Source organism: Mirounga angustirostris, unplaced genomic scaffold (genome assembly GCF_029215605.1).
Source record: "Mirounga angustirostris isolate CCGP_5_RB_7025 unplaced genomic scaffold, mMirAng1.0.hap1 SCAF_9, whole genome shotgun sequence".
NCBI lineage: Eukaryota > Metazoa > Chordata > Mammalia > Carnivora > Phocidae > Mirounga > Mirounga angustirostris.
In genome coordinates this window covers 7749025-7770362 of record NW_026991717.1, presented here as the reverse complement: position 1 = coordinate 7770362, position 21338 = coordinate 7749025, and the positions used below count along the sequence as shown (strand labels likewise).

General features: G+C 47.9%; 1 protein-coding gene across 3 annotated transcripts in view; it reads right to left on the bottom strand.

The window, feature by feature from the left end:
- Positions 1-21338, bottom strand: part of NTRK3 (neurotrophic receptor tyrosine kinase 3) — a 380910-nt gene that overhangs the window by 142092 nt on the left and 217480 nt on the right. For all 3 annotated transcript variants that reach the window (XM_045899437.3, XM_045899438.3, XM_045899439.3), the window contains one exon: positions 7260-7448. In XM_045899437.3, the coding sequence (XP_045755393.2) occupies positions 7260-7448 (189 nt within the window). The remainder of the gene's footprint in view (positions 1-7259; positions 7449-21338) is intronic.

Sequence of the window (21338 nt, the reverse complement as noted above, 5' to 3'; positions counted from 1 at the left end):
GATGTGGTATATATATACAATGGAATATTACTCAGCCACCAAAAAAAAAAAAAAAGAAATGATTTGCAATGACGTGGATGGAACTAGAGGGTATTATGCTAAGCAACATAAGTCAATCAGAGAAAGACAATTATCATATGATCTCACTCATACGTGGAATTTAAGAAACAAAACAGAGGATCATAAGAGAAGGGAGGGAAAAATAAAACAAGATGAAAGCAGAGAGGGAGATTCTTTGATTAAGAGACTCTTGATTAAGAGACTCTTAATCAAAGGAAACAAACAGGATGGCTGGAGTGGAGGGGGGTGGGGGATGAGGTCACTGGGTGATGGACATTAGGGAGGGCATGGGATGTAATGAGCATTGGGTATGCTCATACATACAACTGATGAATCATCGAACTCTACCTCTGAAACTAATAATATACTATATATTAATTAACTGAATTTAAATTAAAAAAGTAAACATTTGATCAATAGACCAAAAAACAAACAAACCAAAAGCAGAACCAGTCAGGAGGCCCGGAAGTGTACAGCCAGCGTGACAGTGACCCATGGGGAAAGAGAAGGCATTAGCAAGGCTTCAGGGAAACCAGAACAGAAAGGGAGTCAGTGGCTGGAAAGGTGAAGGCCCCCCACCAGGGGCTGGGGTTGACATCATGGCAAACAGTCCTGTCAGTCTACCGAGGGGCTGGTTTTGCAGCGAACATGGTTGATGGGCCTCTGACCAGTGACAAGAGAGAAGCGAAGTATGCTCACTATTCATCTATGTGAATATCTAGTAAGAATTACACAGTCATCGGTTGCTGGTATAGTTTAGAGCACAAGAGAAGGCTTACACATGGTGTGCACGCACACACACACACACACACACACACTCCAGAAAGCCCACTAAGAAGGCAGGTGTGCATTGACAAGCCCGAGGGTTGACTATGTGCCTCCAAAAAGAGATCTGTTGAAGTCTTAATCACCAGTACCTTAGAATGTGACCTTATTTGGAAAGAGTCATTATATGTGTAATTAGTTAAGTTAGGATGAGGTCATACTGGAGCAGGGGCTCGGGGGCTGGTGTTAAGCCAATAGGCCAGGTGTGCGTAGAAGGCAGCGGCCACGTGCAGTTGGAGGACAGAGGACTGGAGTGGTGTGGTGACAAGGGACACTGGAAATGCCACCAGCAGCTAAATAAGGGCGAGGAAGGGTTCCCCTCCAGGTTTCAGAGGCAGCGTGGCCCGCGCCGACACCTTGCCTTAGACTTCTAGCCTCTTGAACGGCAAGACAATACATTTCTATGGTTTGATGCCCCCCAGTTTGGGGTACTTTGTCACAGCAGCCCTGAGAAGCTCATGCCATCCTCCAATGGGAGAACAGATAAAGAAACTGCAGGACACCCATACGACGGAGCATTACTCGGTGTTATGAAGCAATAAACTATCAAGCCACAAAAACACCTGGAAGAAGCTCAGATGTCCATTACGAGTGAAAGAAGCTATTGGAAAAGTCTACCTACTGTAGGATTCCAACCATACGACACCTGGGAAAGGCTGGGCTGTAAGAGACTGCAAAAAGACCAGTGGCCACCAAGGGCGGGGGAGGGAAGAGGACCGGCTGGGCCACAGAGGGTCTGTAAGGGCAGTGAGACCGTTCCGTGTGACATTAGGGAGGGCATGTGATGGAGACACCACACTGCCTTGTGAGAACCGACCACACAACCCCAAGAGCAAGCCCTACTGTGAACCATGGACTTCAGCTGACCGTAATATGTCCTCGGTTCTAACGAAGGCACCACACTGACAGGAGCTGGTGACAGGGGGTGACAGAAGTGGGAGGGCAGGAGTGGCAACTCTCCAAGCTTAAGCTTCAAGGGGCCTCAGTCCTCGATCTGTAGAATGGGAACCACAGTCTCTTCCTCAGGGAGGGGGTGCAAGGGGCCCTGAATACAAAGATGCATGGTGCCAGCCTCATGCTTGGTCCAGAGGAGGCTGCTGAGGCAGGCCAACAACCTTTCCCTCTGTCCGTGCCATCTCTAGAAAGCCCATGCAATGAAGATACACTCGCCAGGCATCATCTGACACACAGCGCCGGTTGCTATCTCCTTGGCCCCTAGTCCCACGCTGTATCTTCAATAAGAAACGAAGAATTATGGCATGTAAGAGCTACTTCTTGGAATAAATTCAAAGTTAGGTTTGGGACACAGAGCACACATTTTTGAGAAGTGACAGGATGACCTAAGATTGGATTCAAAGTCATTTGAGACTGGTGTGAGGCATTTACTCTAGGCCAGGGGTTCCCGGGGGGCGGGTGGGAAGGTCCCTTTGCCATAGCCTGGGCCTAGGAAGAGGTTGGAAATGAGCCAGATGCTGAACGATGAATAGGGTGTGGAAAGGAAGAAAGGGGTGTGGGGGCCAAGCCAGGAGGCGAGATGGGCCTTTCAAGCAGGAATTACACAAAAGCAGCAGTGGGTGGTGTGGGATCGGCGTTCTGGAAAGAAGCCACTAGGGGCCGGGGAACCACCGGCAGAAAGGTGGAGGGTGAAAACACAAGGCTCCGTGAGCGGTCCCCAGGGAGCAGGGGGTGCCGTTTGCGTCTTGGAGATCAGCTGTAGTTGGCAACAAGTCCCTGAGGGTAGGGACCATGCGGGTCCTGTTCACCATTGTTTCCAAAGCCTAAAGGAAGGTTTCCCACAAACCCTCAATAAATACGTACTGAACAGATGAAAGGGAGAAAAATCAGCTCAGCAAGAGTGGCTCGGATGATAAAGATGAGGACAAAGAGGAGTGTGGTCAAATTTTGCAAAGATCAAGGACAGTGAAGTCAGGGTTCCTGGGGGAGCGGAGAGAGACGGGGAGCGCAGGGAAGAGGTTCAGGGGTGAGCGCAAGGTGAGCAAGCAGGCACTCTCTGCAGGGGGAGAGAGGGAGACAGGGCCAGCCAGGGCCGGGGGAGGTCCCTGTGCACAGGCCCACCAGGAGGGACAGAGATCAGAGGAGTGGAGAGGTGGGGAGGGCTGGCTCTGAGAAGGCGACAACCAAGACAGAGACAACCTGTGAATAAGGCAGGTGCCCTGACCTGCGGACAGAGGAAGAGAGGGAGGGAGGACACAGGTTAGCTCCCCAGATGGCCTCTTCTCTCTCAACCAAGAGGCAAACGGTCTTTTGAGAATGCGTTTTGGAAAAGGGGATGAACCGAGAACTCCGGGGCCTGAAGCAGAGCCAAAGCGCCTTCCCTTCCGGCTTCTGGGAAAGAGCTAGAGTGTGACTCCTCAGACGGCAGCTGGAGACCCAGCCCCAGCCTATGCATGACTACTGCAGCTGAGGGCTGTCACATGGGTGACCAAGGTAACTAAAGGCCGTGTTGCTACAAAAACACCTCCCAACTTCTCCCCACTGACCCCTCTAGACCAGCCCCATGGTGTCTCATTCTATAGGACCTAGCCCCCAAATCGGCTGGGTGACGAGGAGGCCTGGATCCATTTCCTGACATTTTTGAGAACCAGGAAGCTTTCAGTAAACAATGAGGGGGCCTCATTAGGCATCAGATTCCATACATATTCCCGAGTAGGAGCTTTTTCATCCGGGTCTTTCAGAACCCCTGGAAAGGCTGAATATGTTGAGAATAAAGCAGATGCCAAGTGTGGAGTGCGTATTGGGAATGCATGCAAGCCTCTGATAAGGGATGGAATGAGGTGATCTCCAAACATCTTGCAGCCCTGACATGCTATGAAAAATGCTATGGATCAGATGGAAGACAGATAGAGGGAAAGGCGGGGAAAGGAGCGGGGTCCTAATCACTCTGGTCAGAAAGGTCCCAATATTTATGATAAACACATGTTTAAGAAAGCAAAGTGCTTTCCTGCTACATCCATCACAGGGAGACTCGGGGAAATGCTGTCTCAAGCCAGGTAGCACAATGTGCCTGCCATTTCTTCCCAGGCTGCACATTTTTACATGGGATACAGAAGGGAATCAGACGGGAGAGCCCCCGGGGGGGCCATACTATGAGCACTTCCACTCCCTGAATCCCCTGTTTCTTGCCATCACCCCAAAAGTGTGACCCCAGCCTTGCCTGCAGAGTCACGGGCACTCGCCGCTTATTTATCTGCCCCGGTGCATGCAGCTTTAATTATTTATGATAGTGTCTCATCACACTCGGGAATGTGTCTTGGAATCACTTCTCTCAACTGATGAAGCCTTTGTAATCAGAGACCTGCCTGGCTTAGCTGGTAAATCTCACTGAGGGGCGGGGCCGGCGCCACCTTTCCCGGGCCTGGGCGTCAACCAGGGACTCACAGAGGCGGGGTGAGCCAGACCCAGTTACGACGCTCAGTGCATGCTGTCTGTGGTTGCCATAGATGTTTTCGGGAAACAGTTAGGAGCCATCCACGGTCTACTGACAGGACAAAACTTCCTGCTTCCCTGAAAAGGACACTTTCCCTAATATTGGAGGGTTCTAACAAGCTGGAGTTAGCTCGTGATGCCCCTCAGATGATGTACTGTTTATTCCCTTATTCTGTCTGGTCTTCATCAATAAACCCACTTCCCCTCCATCTCCACCGACCCCTTCTTGTTCTCACAGAACTACCACCTGGATCCTTCAAAAGTCCACTTCGAATCACAAGCCCAGGGATTAGGAAGGAAGGTTTTTTTCTCCACTCAGTTTTGTAGGGCCATAGCTCCTTGGCTGGGGCGGGGATCCTGACATTAAAGGACACTCAGATCCCATGGCTCTCTCCAGGGCTCACACTTATTCTGATGGCCCAGAGGAAACTTCCTTCCCACGTGCAAGATTCACCCCCATTTGACAACCACAGGGAAGCTGGTATCAGGAACTCAGGTGCGCACAGACACAACCCAGAAACTCTACACCAGGAGCTCAGAACTTCCCCTAAAGGGCATATGGTCCATCCTCATTATTCATGGATTCTGGATTTACAAATTCGCCTCCTCGCTAAAACTTATGTGTAACCCCCAAACCAACACTCCTGGCGTTTTTGTGGTCATTCATAAACATGAAAGGAGTGGTGAGAAATGGGAGTCACCCGATGGGCACATTCCCACATGAGGCTCTGCCTTTTTGTTTCAGTTCTCATAACATAAACCAGTGTCCTTTTCGTCATTTATTTGGTACCATTTAATTTTGAATATTTGTGCCTTTTATGGGTGATTTCACTGTTTAAAATGACCCCAAGCTCGGGGCGCCTGGGTGGCTCTGTCGTTAAGCGTCTGCCTTTGGCTCAGGTCATGATCCCAGGGTCCTGGGATCGAGCCCCACATCGGGCTCCCTGCTCAGCGAGAGTCTGCTTTTCCCTCTCCCTCTGCCGCTCCCCTGCTTGTGCTCTCTCTCTTTCTCTCTCTCTCTGTCAAATAAATAAAATCTTTAAAAAAAATTTTTTTTAAATTAAAATAAAATAAAATGGCCCCTCAAGCATAGTGCTGAAGTACTCTCTAGCATTCCTATGAGCAAGAAGGCTGTGGTGAGCCTTATGGAGCAAATAGGTGCGTTCGAGAAGATTCGTGTGTTAGATAAAACTCTGTTCAGGCCTGAGTCATTGTGCTGCTGACCCTGAGTTTGATGTTAATGAACCAACAATATCTATTAAATAAGGCGTCTTCCAACAGAAGCGCACATAAAACACGTTATGTATTGATTTGTTGATAAAAGTGTTATGACCAGATATTCACAGGAGCCTAACCCTGTATGTCCCCTAGGAGCAATGGCTCAGCATCCACTAATTCAGTGTTTGTGGTGACTTTATGGGAACATAACTACTGTGAATAATGAGAATCAACTGTATATTCAATACAGCAAAGCCTAGGTCTCTGTTCAAATGTCAGCATCGCTATAGAAAGCTCTGCACCCCCAATTCTAGACCAAGCCTGGACCCCATGCTACCATCAGAGAAAGGCTTTCCTTCCAGCCACACCCACGTCCGTCCAAGATGAACCTGACCCAAGGCAAGGCCTTCAGCCAGAGCAGAACGTTCTTAGCACTATGTTCCCCGCTATTTTGACAGGGGGTGTCCGATAAATACTAAGGCCAATTCTGAAGGACACGCAAGGACACCCAAGGTGGGGAGGCACATGACTGTGACTCGAGCCCAGTCCCTCCCACTGTGTCAGTCCTCTTACTAAAAATCAGAGCCAGGAAAACAGAAGCAAAGGTTAGTGCGAGAGCCGAATGCCCGCTCGGCTGTAAGATGGACCAGCAGGAGCAGCAAGAGGCCTGTGAGCTACGGTGTGGCCCGAGTACAGAGCGCTCAGCCAGAGCAAGAGAAAGACCCAGGGGGCTTCTTCCTTGGCTGAAACCCTGGACCAGCAGACAGAAGAAGAGAACCAATGGCAGAAGCCAGGGGACAGGGGAGAGGAACTCACAGCCTCCCAGTATCTCAGTTTTCCTGTTCGTAATATGAGGCCTTCGCCCAGCCCGTCCCTTCCAGCTCTCAGTCTCCAGGGGCCTCTGTACTCTCTCCTGAACTAGCTGACCATTTCTTGAGGGCAGGAGCAGGGAAGGGTGTGGGCTGGGGCTGCTAGGCCTACACAGAAGCTGGGACACCAGCAAAGGGACCACCTGCTGAATGGGAAGTCCAAGCCACAGAGTCTCCGGAAGAGGGGAGAGGCCCTAGCAGAGCTGAGCAGAAATACAAGGAGAGGGACTGGAACCAAGAGCAGGCAAGAAACGAGGAGGAAAGCGGTGCCCTGAATCCTCTGATCTGAGTGAGACATCTGCAGAGGGAGGGGAGGTGTCCTAGCAGTGGGGCCGTGAGGAGATTCTCAGAAAGTGCGCACTTCGGGGCACTGGAGGGGCAGCTAGGGAGGTGTTTCCATTCAAATGGTACTCACCACCCTTCATTCCCTTCCCTTCTCCTGGAGGTTTGGGTGGAGGGTCTGGTAAGCTCAGGGGCTATTGTCTGGACAGAGTCAGGTTACATTTCCTAAATGCAGGGCCAGGTCTCTAGAGAAGACCAGCCTTGGCTGTGCCCCCTGCCATACTGGGAGCACGTCTCCATGTGGGGCTGGGCCTCCTGCATCCAGGCTGCTCCCCACCCTGAGCCCTCTCTGTCCAGGGGGCTCTGCCCCAGTGGAGACCCCTTGCCTAAGCTATTTTTCAAGTTTTGAGATGAACAGGGAGGGTCTCTTAAGAGAGTGGGAGGTTAGCAGGTGGTAGGTCACCTCAGAAGGTTCCAGAACCCCAGCTACGTGGTCTGTTGCCATGCCACCCTCCCCCGCCCTGCCCAGAAGGGACAACGCTCTACTCCAGTACTCACACGTGTCTGGCTTGTGGCAGCTGTGTCCCTGACGGAAGTACTGGGGGTTCTCAATGACCGGGATGCGGGTCATGCCGATGACCACCGTGTCTGGCCCGGCATCCAACGATGAGGGCGTGGTGATGCCATGGTTGATGTGGTGCAGTGGGCTGGCTGAGTCCTCCTCACCACTGATGACAGCCACAGGCCCTACGCGCACCAAGAGAGACACAGGGACATCAGTGAAGTCACACCTGGCCAGTGCCTAGCCCTGCCCACAGATCCTCTCACTATTTCTGCCACCACAGTTCCAGAAGAGTGAAACCCACTGGATGAGCATTCCCTGAATGCTCTGGAGTCTGCATTCAAAGAACCACCCCTTCGTTCTTCTTGAGAGAGAGAAAGGTCCACCCCATCACACCATGGAAACAACTGCAAAAGTGTATCAAAATGACTCTGCCATGAATTATTTTCACTTCCCCCAAATCCAAATTAGTTCAAAATAATGCAAATTTTAAATGAGTTCTTTCTTATGTAGCAACAACGGGATAAAAAAAAATGTACATATAGCAGTCATTTGCACCTTGTCCCTCCTTCCTTCGGAAGCTTTAGAAACTATCAATGGTGGGTCCCACCCCAGTTTCTGATTCAGCTGGTCTGGGGATGCACCTGGGCGTCAGGATTTAAAGTACGCCCGTGTGAGTCCCATGCACAGCCAGGATCTAGAGCCTCTAATTAGGGCCTTGGAGTGCCTTAATCAGCCTTTCCAGAGTGGCCCTCAGATTCCTATAGGAATGTATCCAGCTTTCGCTGGACTCAGCTGTGGCCTCTCCCAGTCCACAGGGAGCTAAGCCCAGAACCTGAGCCAGACTTCAAAGTGACACGAATTCGGCTGCATCACTGTTAGCCTTCCTGCAACTGGGTCAGCTGCCCACTCTCAAAAGATCCACACTGCCCCAGTGACCCCAAGGAACATCGTTCACGTCTTCACCAACCCCAACTCCAATTTACAAACACAAGCTGACAAAGATAATTGTTGCCACAGTCTGGGCAGAACAAGGATTCTGTCTGGTGGGGCGATTCTCCCAAACATACAAATAAAACCGACATCAAGGGCATCGGCCGTGACTGTGGCTTCTTACAGCTGGTATTTGAAATGGGTGCTTTGCAAGACACACGGTCCCAAGACAAAGTGCCCTCTGTGATTCGGCTTTGCAGCTCGCACAATACTTCCGCTGTAGAAGTCCATCACACCTACCGAAGTTTATGGGGAGAACACTTCCCATCGAAGAGCAAGGTGAAGCACCAATGAAGCAGAACTAAAAGGAAGACTAGTGAACGTGAACTGAGGACCCTGAATTCCACTCCATGGAATTATTCCAGACAGGCTTATTCCAATCCACAACAAATGCCTGACAGGTTTTGGAGGCCCCGTGGAAAAGGAGCAATGCATGGCGATAATCACTCGCCCTGCAAACAGAGGCCAGTTCCTGAAAACACCTTGTAAACTCTGAGAAACTTCGTCACGATTCCAATTAAACACTGAAAGCGGGCATGGGTTTTTCTCCTTCCTCTCTCCCCAAATGCCTCTAAAATATAAAGAAATTAAAGAAATATTGGTGAGCCAAGAGCAAGAAGAGGGGAGACCAGAGGAAATAAGATATTTCAATGTTTTGGAAGATGAAAAGTGAAATGATGTAAGCTTGCTTACAGAGGGGCTGCAGGGGGAATATTTAGAGAAAGTCAGTTCTGCTGAGTCGCCCAGGACTTGAACGGACAGGGTAACCCGGAAGGCTGGATCGGGGCTCAGGGTTGGAACAAATTACCCAAGCTATGACCTTGGCCCCAGCCCACCAGTCTAGTGGTTTCTTCCTGGAGAAAATTAAGTGGAAAGGCTGAGGGGAAGGGTTGGTTCCCTTCTTGCTGCTCCTGGAAGACAGAAACCAGGAATACCCATGCCTCTTACTGACCCTACTCCCAGTCTCCTCCCCTGAAGGAGATTCAGAGGATGCTTCTCTGCAGAAACTGAACGCCTCAAAAAAAACCACCTAGATGTTAGGGTGCCTGGGTGGCTGACTATTGATTTTGGCTCAGGTCATGATCTCAGGGTCATGAGATCAAGCCTTGCATAGGGCTCCACGCTCAGCAGGGAGTCTACTTAAGATACTCTCTCTCCCTCTGCCCACCCCCTGCTCTCTCTCTCTCTCTTATTTAAAGATAAATAAATCTTAAAAAAAAAAAAAGTACCTAGATGTTGACATTTGGCGGTCTCCTAATGAAGTCATGCTTAGTCTGTGATCATGCCATAGTGAAGGCTAATAGTTGAAGAGGCCCACCTATGTGCATAAAGTGCTTTCTAGAACTCAATTCCTAAATATGAGAGAACAGTCCAGGATCCTCAGACATTTCAGCAAAGCTTCAACATGAAAGAGAGAGAGCAAGACAAAGAGATAATTAGGGACCTGCAGGAAACAGAGCATTGCAAGGAGCAGAAGACTTTTTTTTTCTAAATCACGAATATTCTCAGAGAGACAAATGAAGACATCACATTCATAAAAAAAGATATTTAAAATGTGAACAATTCAAGGGTCAGAAAGAGTCCTTGAGAATTATGACCATCAGAATTCAAAAGCCAAAGAGGAGTGGAAGATAAAGCCAAGGAGATCAGAAAGTCAAACAAAACAGAAAGAGGCAGTAAATAGGAAAGAAAAGAGAAGAAAATTAAAGACTCAATCCAGAGATTCAATATCTGACTAGAAGAAAGGTGGCAGGGTAGGGAGAGGGAGAAAGGGAAGGAGAGAGAATAGAAAAGATGGAAGGGAGGATAAAAAATTAGGGAAAAATTTCTCCAAATGGCCTGTCTACTCAGTTTCAAGCATAATTAATACATGCACGTGTGCATCTGCCCACGCACACACGCGCACGTACACATAGGCATACACACACATATATCAAGGCACAAAGTTATAAAATGCCAGAACCCTGAGAATAAAGAGAAGATGCTAAGAGCTTGTAGGAGGGAGGGATAGGTCATATTTCAAAAGGAACAGAAATCAGAAAGACAATGCATAACATAACATAACAACCCACTGTGACTACGCTGAGCAATCCCTTCAAATTTTTTTTTAAGATTTATTTATTTATTTGAGAGAGAAACAGAGAGCAGGGGGAAAGCAGAGGGAGAGAATCTCCAGCAGACTCCCTGCTGAGCATGGAGGTCAACACGAGGCTTGATCTCAGGACCCTGAGATCAAGCCCTGAGCTGAAATAAGATTTGGATGCTCAACTGACTGAGCCACGTGGGTGTCCCAATTCCTTCAAATTTTTGATGCACAAATTTTCAGCCTAGAATTCTACCCCTAAAAGTGTATTCACAGGACGGCCTGGGTGGCTCAGTCAGTTAAGCGTCTGCCTTCGGCTCAGGTCATGATCCCAGGATCCTGGGATTTAGCCCCGTGTCGGGCTCCTTGCTCAACGGGGAGTCTGCTTCTCCCTTTGCCTGCCACTCCTCCTGCTTGTGCTCTCTCTCTCCCTGACAAATAAATAAAATCTTTAAAAAAATAAATAAAAGTGTATTCACCCATTGCAAGGGCAGAAGACAGGTACTTGCAGGTGTGCAGACGCTCACCTCCCCCTTCCTAGGAAGCAGCAGGAGGGGACGCTTTGGCAAAACAAAGGGGCAAACGGGGAAAAGAGGGAATGTAAGATCCATTTCCAAGCGACAGAAGGCCCCCGCACCCGGGTCTGTTCCCAGCATTATGGGATGTGGGTTGTTATAGCAACATGGCGGCAGGACACAGAATCAGGAGGAGTTTGGAGAAGACAGAAACGATGGGACTTGAGCCTTTTACAAAAGGCTGTTTCTTTGAATCTGTGTCTCAGGGAGTCAATGGACAGCGAGTGGTCCACACAAAGTTCCAAAGCCTGTGATCTAAAACAGTCTCTGCTTTCTCAACATTATTCTAGGATCTGAGAAGACCAGGTAAGAGCCACAGGGAGGAGAAGGGTCCTGCTACAGGCTCCCAAGCCACAGGAAGGGACAGGGTCACCCAGGAAGACTTCACAGAAATAAATGAATAAGGCAGACTTCGAAGCCCTGGGAAAACTACTACTTAGAATGCGGGCAGAGGAAGGGCAGCAGGGAAAGGAACATGAGAAGAAACGGCCAGAAAAGCAGAAGAGAATCAGAAAACGACACTGACTTAGAAGTCAAGAAGGAGAATACCTAGAAGGTCAAGAGCATACTCTATCAAGGCCAAGTAGAATGAAGAATGAAAATAGGCCACTGTATCTGTCAATGAGAAGGTAGCCTTAGTGAGAGCAGGTCCCAAAGAGGACTGGTAGGAGGAAAACATTCCCCAGCTATAGCATATGGGGAGTCAACTGGAGATCTCACCATTGTCGCCATTTTTATTGAGCACTTTCTATGCAACAGGCTCTGTAAATGCAATGTCTTTAACTTTATAATGCCTCTATGAGGTTGGTGCCTTTATTCTCCCCATTTTACAGATGGAAGCACTGAGGCACTGAGCAGTGACCTGCCCAAGGACACACAGCACAAAATGGGATGCAAAGTGGTGGATGCTCACTGGGCTACAAACCTGGTCTGCCCCAGAGTCTAAGCACATAACAGCGATGCAGCACTGCTTCCCAGAAAGTGCAGACCATGAGGGCGAGAGCATGTGTTCAAAGGGACACTTGGTCAATTCTGGCACATCATCCTCCTCATGAGCAGCTGCTTTAAATTGCAAGTCCCTGAGACCCTTTTTAAAGAGGTTGCTCTTGATCCTCGAGAATAGGGACAAGAGTGAATTACCTCATTAGACTCATGCAGATAGATTACAGATAATTCATCATGAGCTCTGCATCCCAGAGCTGCGGAACGCTTGCATTCAGCTACATCCACATCAAAAAGAGCACAGCGCTGTCAGACTGCTGTCTGGTCCCTGAAGCCCTCCTACTCACCTCCACTCTTCCACGAACCACATCCCTTAAAATAAAAGCCATGAAGAGTGCAGAGACCCCTCACTTCAAAGAACCTATGAGGTGACCCTTGCAGCTCGCTCCTGCCCACCTGCAGGGTCCCCAGCAGGGCTGTGGCCAGCGCTGGGGTGAGACAAGTCCTCTGGGGACAGGGCTGCTCTGGGTATGGCAGGATATGTGGCCTCTCTGGACCTGGGCGTTCAAAGGCAGTCTCGGGTTCCTCAGTTGTAACAAATGTACCGCCGATGATGAGGGAGGCTAGGTATGTGGGGGGAGAGGGGGCGGGGAGATATAAGGGAACTCTGTACCTTCCACCCAATTTTGCTGTGAACCAAAACTGCTCAGTAAAATAAAGTCTAATAAAAAAAATATATTTTTAAATACATGTTAAAAAAGCCAGTCTCCCCACCCAGCATACAACATATTTGCAAACACACCCCGGGGTGACAGTACTGTCCTGGGTTGAGATCCGCTGACAGGGGAACGCGCATTCACCCTAGGAACCAATTTATCCTTCTGGCTCCAGCCAGGTCTCAGGTCTCAGGGGAAAACCCACAGACTTGGGGCCCCTGTGAGGAAGAGGCATTTCTTCTCACCTTAATAACCACAGAGAAGAATTTATTAAGCTACAAAGAAGAACGAGTAACGTGGGAGACATCTCATCTGTCCACACACACACTGTCTAGGTACCTGTGACGGGCCTCTCTGCTGTCTCTAATACATTCCTAATCCTAATCCAGGACACATTATTGTGTTATGTAGCACTAATAAACAAAAGGAAAAGACACAAGCCTTTGCAAGGCTTGCTGGTCAGTTCAAGCTTTTGAGAGAGAACCAGGAGGGAATCTAGGTCGGCTCAGACATCCCCATCACATGATTCTCTTCCCAAATCAGTGCCTTTTTTTTTCTTTCAGACGTAGAGTGGGTTTTGCTCTTCTAACCATACCATAATTGAACCACTGGATAATTAGAGAAAGCCTGAGGGCCCCAGCAGGTGTCTTGCCCAGCAGAATGGTCCAAACTGTCTTTAAAGAGTCTCTTCTCTTTCCCTCTCTGCTCCTTCAATGCGGAAAAGTAGGGGGCTGAAATGGAATAGCTTAGATTTTCATAAGCGGTTGATTCCAATGTGGGGTCAGGTGCCCCCAGAAAGCAAAGGTCTCTGATGAAAACAGGAGATGGGACTTCACTGCAGTAGAGTAGGCTCTGACCCACCAGGTGGGCGGAGGCCCCATCGCAGGGGATCTGGGGGATGCAAGTTGCCATGAGCTCTGCAAGGACAGGTGTCCTGTGGAAGCCTCTGGTGAGTCAGGGATCTTGGTGGACAAAGAGGAGTGCATTTGTACACTGCACAAAACCAGTGATAAAAAAGCAGCCATCTCCCTGGTAGCGCATCAACACATAAACACTGCCCCTTTCACCAGGGGGAACACTTCTTTGGAATTACTTCTCCAATATCCACCAACTCCCCAACTTTCAAAGCATTAACAATTCTCAGGAATTTATCCCCAAGAAAATCCAGCCACTAGTTCAACACAGTGGCATTTGCTCAGCCAGTTTATAGACGTGATTCTTCTCTAATTTCCAAAGAAATGCCTCAGAGTCCCAAGGACGTAACTATAACAATTATTCTCTTTTCATTTGACCCACAAGATGTACTGTTATTCCCATCTGACCAACTAGAAAACTGATCCTCAAATAAGTTTAATTCATTTTCCAAAAATTGCCTAGGTAGGAGGTAATGGTGCTTATATATGAATCTATGTTTGTCCATCTCCAAAGTTCTTACTCTTCCCACTCAACTACCCGTTTTCTCAATACTATTGCTAACATGAAGTATTTATTTAAAGATTTTATTTACTTGAGAGAGAGAGCATGAGTGGGGTGGAGAGGCAGAGGGAGAGGGAGAAGTAGACTTCCCACTGAGCATGGAGACTCACATGGGGCTCGATCCCAGGACTTGGGAGATCATGATATGAGCTGAAGACAGACACTTAACTGACTGAGCCACCCAGGTGCCCTGACATGAAGTATTTTTTACAAGCAGAACTTGGTATAAATACATGAGGCCATATAAAGAAGTCAGGACATCTGAACCAAGGCATCTAGAAATAGATCACCAAATATTTTCAAGGCAGTACCAAGCCATATAAGATAACTTGGGTAGTCAAGGCCAAAGTTATGGCTAAATCGTAAAACCCTGGGGCCAGAATCCATCCATTTCTTTATTCCTTCATTTATCTTTGTACTTCCTTCCAAGGAAGGAGGCAATTTCACCTACCAATTCAGAAAACCCTCTTAGGAACTGTGATTGTTATGACCGCTGTTCACCAAGCATTTCTAGGCATCACTAGGAGGGCAGTTTTCTGCACCCCTTCAAGTTACACAGCGGCGCCCCATCATTTTCCTTGGCTAATGAGAAGTGAGCAGAAGCAGTCCACATCACTTCCACACGGAAGATTTAAAATCCAGTGTGTGACCTGCTGCATTCTCTTTTCCCTGCCTTGGCAACTGTGGAAGTATGAGGCTGAGCCTCAGGCAACTTCTGCCCCTGAGTGAGGCCGACACAGAGCAGGTGGATCTGTGGCATAAGTGAGAAATACAGTTTGACCGTTTTAAATCATTGAGATTGAAAGGGGTACTGTTTGTTATCACAGAATAACCTAGTTCGTGCTGACTAATACAGCAGTGAAACCATTCCCACAGTGAACAAGGTTACTTTAATGTTTTCCTTCACACTGTTTTCAACAAATCTTTCCAAAATTGTCCTATGCAAAACAAAGGGTGCATCTTTCATCCTCAATGATATAATTCATTTAAAATGTCTCCTCCCTCTCTGTCCCAAAATTGAGCTCTAATCTAATCTAATCTAATCTAGCTCCACATAGAGCCAGACCATGACCTCCACGGTTGAGAGAGACTCTCCGCCCACCCCAGATCGGACTTGGGAAGTAAAAGAAAACAACTATGAACGGGTCTCATGTTTTTAATGTGTCAGAATGAAGCAAACAAGCCAACCTTTGGATTAAGAAAATGATTTTTTAAAAACCTCAACCTTTTCCTACTGATAAAAACCAAATATTGATGTGTCCCTGGTGGGTGAGAGCTTCGCATCAACAAATCTGGGAGCAGGAACTCATAAAATGGAATAAGGTGAAAGCACAACAAACACAATTAAAAATCCAGCCACGCTCAGAGAGGGATTCCATTTACTGTCTCATAAAAAGAGCCTAGTCCTCAGAGGCAAACAAAAGAAAATCAATTTCTTTAATTTTTATTGGCAGATGTGGGACAGAGGCCAAGTGAAGATGGGCTGTGCCCAAGAGTATACCTGGGGACAAGTTACCAACTCTCTGTTCCTGGGTCAGCTCCTGGGGTCCCTTCCCCTTTTTTGTCTCCTCTAGCTTCCAGACTGAGGTCGCCATCATGACTCCCCAAGCTTGCGGACCCGCACGCTGCCCAAGATGCCATGCCCTCCTCATTTCTCTGTGCCCCTACCTGAATCATTTCCCAAAAGATAACCTCTATTCTCTGGCTTGAATTCCCTCCTGGCCTCTTGCGGGAACCAAAGGCACTGTTCATGCCTCATAGCATCCATACTTGGGGGTATCACTTGGTGATTGAAAATGATGCCTCTGATCAAGCAGCCTAAGGACACACATTTAAGGAAAGGGAAGGGAAGGCAGGACTGGCGCTCTGAACACGAGGCTTTCCTTACCTCAGTTAATCATCACGACAACCCTGGGGGTAGATCTTGCCATTCCAGTAATGCAGTTGAGGAGACTGAAGTCCAAGGTTTCATCATTCGCCCAAGGTCACATAGTTAATAAATGGTAGACAGACCCACGTCTATCTGACTTCATAGTTTGGGCTCATTTCATGGTGCCATGCTGCCTGACCCTCTAGCATCGCTTTTCTGACACTGGGACAAGTTATAATGGATCAAGCACAATCTCTTTCCGAATCCCAATCTTTATTCCCTTGAGACTCATCTGTAGGAAAACTGGCTTCATTTAGGAGTGGAGCTCATGACATTTTGGGAACTTTAGACCCAGAACCTATGCACCAGGTTGTAGCTGGAAGGGGCAAGTCCTACATAGGAGCACAGAGGCAGAAGAATGGCAGGCAGCAAGGTGCCTGAGAATAAGAAAATATGCAACTGAGAGGGAAGGCGAATGTCATCAGCTTTCTCCAAAGACTCTTTATATATATGGTATTTCAGACATCCCAGGCACAAAGAGGAAGCAAGTAACTACCTTCCAGTTGCACATGTAAGACAAGTGGAATACATAATACTGGTTCCCATAAAAAGCTTACAGCTCAAGCTCAACATTCCTCAGTTCGTCCTTAGCCACAGTACTGGGGCTAGTCAGCGTCACCCCAAAATGGAGGCACATATTTTCCCCTAAAGAATTATGCATAGCTTTTCCCCCAACCTAGTGGGAACTTCCAGCGAATGAAAGGAGACATCGCAGTTTGTGAGCATGCTGTACTAGGTGCTGCCATGTTGGATCACTGATGTCTCCATACCCTTCACCCACTCACTCACGTCAACCTTTTCACTAACAGAACTGTTCTGCATAATCTGTGCCATCTTATTTCAACACCATGAACAAGAGAATGACAGGCCAAATTCATGGGAGCTAAAGCCCGAAAGCCCCTGATTTTACCTAGTTCACAAGTGGGAAACTCAGTATCTAAAACACCTTTGGTTGACCTGTGGATGAAAAGTCAGGAGAAACTGAGGCCCTGTAGACATGGCTCATGGGGGCTTCCCAGTAAGAAAGGCCTCCCACAGCTGCATGGGGCTCACACACTGCTTTGCATGCAGTAGCTTACCCGGGATAAGAGTACACGTGGAGTAATGCTATAGCATACGGTCACCTGTAGAAAACCCAGCTTCTTTATCCAGAATAACAGCTAAAGCCCATTGAGCATTTATTGACCACCAGGCACCAGCCTGGGCTCAGTGTCCATATGATCTCATTCAGGGCCCACAGTGGCTCAGTGAGGTGGGTCCCATAACTAGAGTCAGAGCAGTGAGGTAGTCTGCTCAAGGCATGCAGCTAGTGAGTGACAACATCGTGATTCTAGATGGAGCTGTAAGACTCCAGAGTCCATGTTCTTAATCACTCCCCTGCCTGCCTCATGGTACGTAATCACATGGCCTCAAATCGGCGAGGTTTACAGTGAAAACACTTCAGAACTACAATGCCCCTAAATCCAAGATGCTGAAATGCCGCCTAAATTTATAGATGGAGAGAAACCATGAAAGGGCAATGACTTCTTCCAGGCCATTCTGAGACTGTAAACTCATTCCTAAGGCCTGAGAATCCTGCATTCACACCCAACTCACCCTGGCCCATCACCTTATGCCAAAGAAGATATTTCTCTCATTATTAGAAAATGTTCACTGGAAGATATAAGGCCCCCTGGCAGCCTCAAGTAGGGAGGGTAATGAGATCACAGAACCTTTTAGAATGGGAGACCCATGACAGATGTTAACTAGACTTCTTATGGTGATCATTTCACAATGTATACAAATATCCAATCATTATATTGTATACCAGAAACTAACACAATGTTATGTGTCAATTATACTTGAATTAAAAAAAAGAAAAGGATGGGAGAATCCCACAATTTTGTGCATTAAAACCCATAATCTAACAGCAATGGATACCCCTCATTTCTGTATGACACTCACAAGGCTATTTCCTCTCCATGAACTCAATCACCACAGCAACCCAATGAGATCCTCAAGATAGGGGCTACATCCCCCTTTTCACACATGAGGAAACAGAGACTCAGAGTTGTTAAACTGACCTACCACAGAATCAGGGGAGAGCTGTGACTTGAACCCGGCTCTTCTGACTCTCAATCCAGTGCTCTTTTGAGTTCATATCAAACTTACCTCCTCTAGAAAAGTAAAAGGTGGTTCCCCATCTGGGAGTAAGACCCAAAATGGCATTTCTGAGTCCCTGTAGACATGGCTGATGGGGACTTCCCAGTAAGAAGCCAGTAAGAAGAGGACACCCCACCAAATGGATCTCTGTGGAAGGTGTTTGGGGATCTCAGGAGTTTGGCTGTGATTCCCTTACCTAAGATTAGAAATTGACAAGGGGTGACTTTTAAACCACAGGGCTACCACACATGATAGACCCAGACAAAGGGAAAGTGTGCCTCAGGAAAGGCAGTGCAAGGCCAAAGTCAGCCCCAGGAATGTCCAGAAAAAACTGCCCCACAGAATGCAGATTCTTGCCACCGTCCCTGGAAGGGACAACAGGGCTGTCAAGACATGCCCAGGTTTCCCTGCAGTCTCTAGATGAGAAACCAGGGTTCTACGGTGGTACCCACAGAGTTCGGCAGAGTTCAACATCATCTAAAGGCCCCACACCATGCATGTCCCACCAGAGGCCCTGCCCCTTCAGAGGTGACGGGCTGTTGTAGGTGTGCCTCCCGGCCTTTCTGTGGTCTCTCACCTACTGCTCGCTGGACCAGCGGTTGGCACCTACCTACCGTGGCTGAACATCACCAGGTCCAGCTCTCTGTCAAGGCAAGTGTTGCCTCCAACAGGACTGTACATCCAGCTCTCAGAGTCCTGTAACAGTAGCCCTCCACCCTGCATCCATGGCAAGGGTATCTCTGTGGACGAGTCACAGAACGGTCCTATGAAATTTCACCTTGGAACTTAGTTTTGCTATTAGCCTGTTATCATTTTCATCAGAAACACCATGTCCTTAGAAAATTATGAGAAAACCATATCTATATTTGACCGCTACATTTGAACTTGTCCTATTGTTAGGTTGTCCTGGGGTTAACACTGATCGGTCTCCTTGCTCATCCCAATTCAAGCTCCTCAGCTGGTCCTGAAGTTTCCAGATCATAAATCTCTAAGGTCAAGAACTCTATCCTGTGTATCTTTGAAGCTCTTTGAGGCCCTAGTAAAATGCCTTTAATACAGCAGGCAGTCGGAAAATAGGTGCTGTCCACGGGTTATCCCAGGTATCAGTAGGCACTGCCTCCCAAAGTGTATCAGGTTCCTTTCGCTGCTGTAACAAAATACCACAGGCTCAGTGGCTGGAAACAATGGAAATTTAATCTCTGACAGTTCTGAAAGCAAGAAGTCTGAGATCCAGGTGTCAACATGGCCATGCTCCCTCTGAGACTCTGAGCAGAATGCTTCTTTGCCTCTTCTTAGCTTCTGTTGGTGGTCAGCAGCCCCTGGGCACTCACTGGCTTGTAGATGCATCATGCTTCCTGGTCACATGGCCTTCTTCTCTCTGTGTGTGTGTGTGCATGTCTATCTCTGAGTCTCTCATTTTTATAGGGCCACCAGTCAACTTGGATTAAGAGCCCACTCTACTCTAGTATCACATCTTAATGTATGTCATAATCACACCTGCGAAGCCTATTTCCAAATCAGATCACATGCACAGGTATCAAGGGTTAAGACTTCAAGATATCTTTCTGCAGGACACAGTTCAATCCACAACCCAAGTCTCCCACCTATCTCACTCTCAACCCTAGGATGAGAGGGCATTATAAGAATGATGAAAAAACTGGTTCTGGGATAAACTGGGAATGCACTCTATGGGCATTTAACCTTCCAAGGGCAACTTCCCAACAACTATAGCACTAAGCCCATTCCAGAGTCCTCAAAGGTGACCCTAACATTTTAGTTCCTGATGCAGATTGCACCTTCCTAATTGGCCTTCCCACACACACGCTCAGCAAACCCTACCTCGTGTGCTGGGCTGTCAGCTAGAGACTAGGGAGAGAGAAGACACATCCCCGGTCATGAAGGTCCCCAGGTCTACAAGTAGGACACACAATAAACCAAGAGAGATGACACATGTGGCAAGGAGCATGTTACAGGTGCACCCGGGGCAGTACGACAGCGCAAGGGAGACACTGAGCCAGGGCAGAAGAGAGAGAGGAAGGCAGCCCGAGAAGGACCCCCGCCCAGGAAACACTCTAGGTCCATCACCTTTTATCCCTGCAAACAGTCCTTGCCCCACCCCAGAGGACCCACCTTCTCTCCTGCCCCATGACACTATCTCTGCTTACGTGGTGGCCATCACCTCCAAGACACCTTGAACCTTGGCCACTGCCTCTTCTCCCCACACACCTGAGCTGCAGTTGGGCAAGGCCCTCAGCAGCCCCTATTAATCTCTTGGTTCACTCATCCCCTTCAGAGACAAGCTGTAAAACTGATATAAGCATTTCATTTGAACAGAGCTACAGCAGGAACAGAGGAGGGGGCAGAGGGTCAATTGATTTCCAGCATGTGAAAGTATAAATACAATACCAAAATCAATCAGAATAACACCGTATCAACTCTGTGATCTCTTCCCTTGTATGGCACGTTTTATAGACTGTAGTACCTGTTCCTGTTTGCACACCTGCCCCAGCCCGGGGCAGGGGCTCCACTGGCCAGGCCAGCACTCAGACAGCTATGCTCTCTGAGAAGCCGCTTGAGTCACAGAGGACAAAGCAATGACATCACAGGCACGTGTCCACCAGGCCATCACACACATGTTGGAGATCCCATGTGTGTTCACACAGATGTGCTCCTGAGCAAGAATACACGTGAACTCACACATGAAGCAACACCAGTTTGTTGTTCATTGAGCAGGTGTGTAAGGAGACTCACTGGTCTGCATTTCTCTATAATTTCACTCCTCCATATCACCAGACAAACTCTTTACCATGGGTAATATATATAAAATACTTAAGTGTAATACATTGAGGATATTAAATCCTCAAGCCAAATGTCCCACCAAGGGATAGTGAGGTAGGTGGAGATGAGGGAGATGCTAGAAGTAGTAGCAGTGAGTTAGTCGTTTATTTCCCTGAAGATGGACACATGGGCTAGATTGGTACAAAGGGAAAAAAAATCCCAAGACTTAACCACCTAATCTCAAAATGCATATTCTTCTTCATCTTTGTGACTTCCTGCAATCACTCTTCAGGTATTATTCTTGTACTGACTTCCAGATCAGGTAACATTATTAAACCTACCAATTCATAAAACTTCTCATTTTCATCATCAAAACCCAATTTCCTCGGGAATCCATTAACAACCTAAAGGAGATTCAGGTAAGGAATTGAAACTTGTCA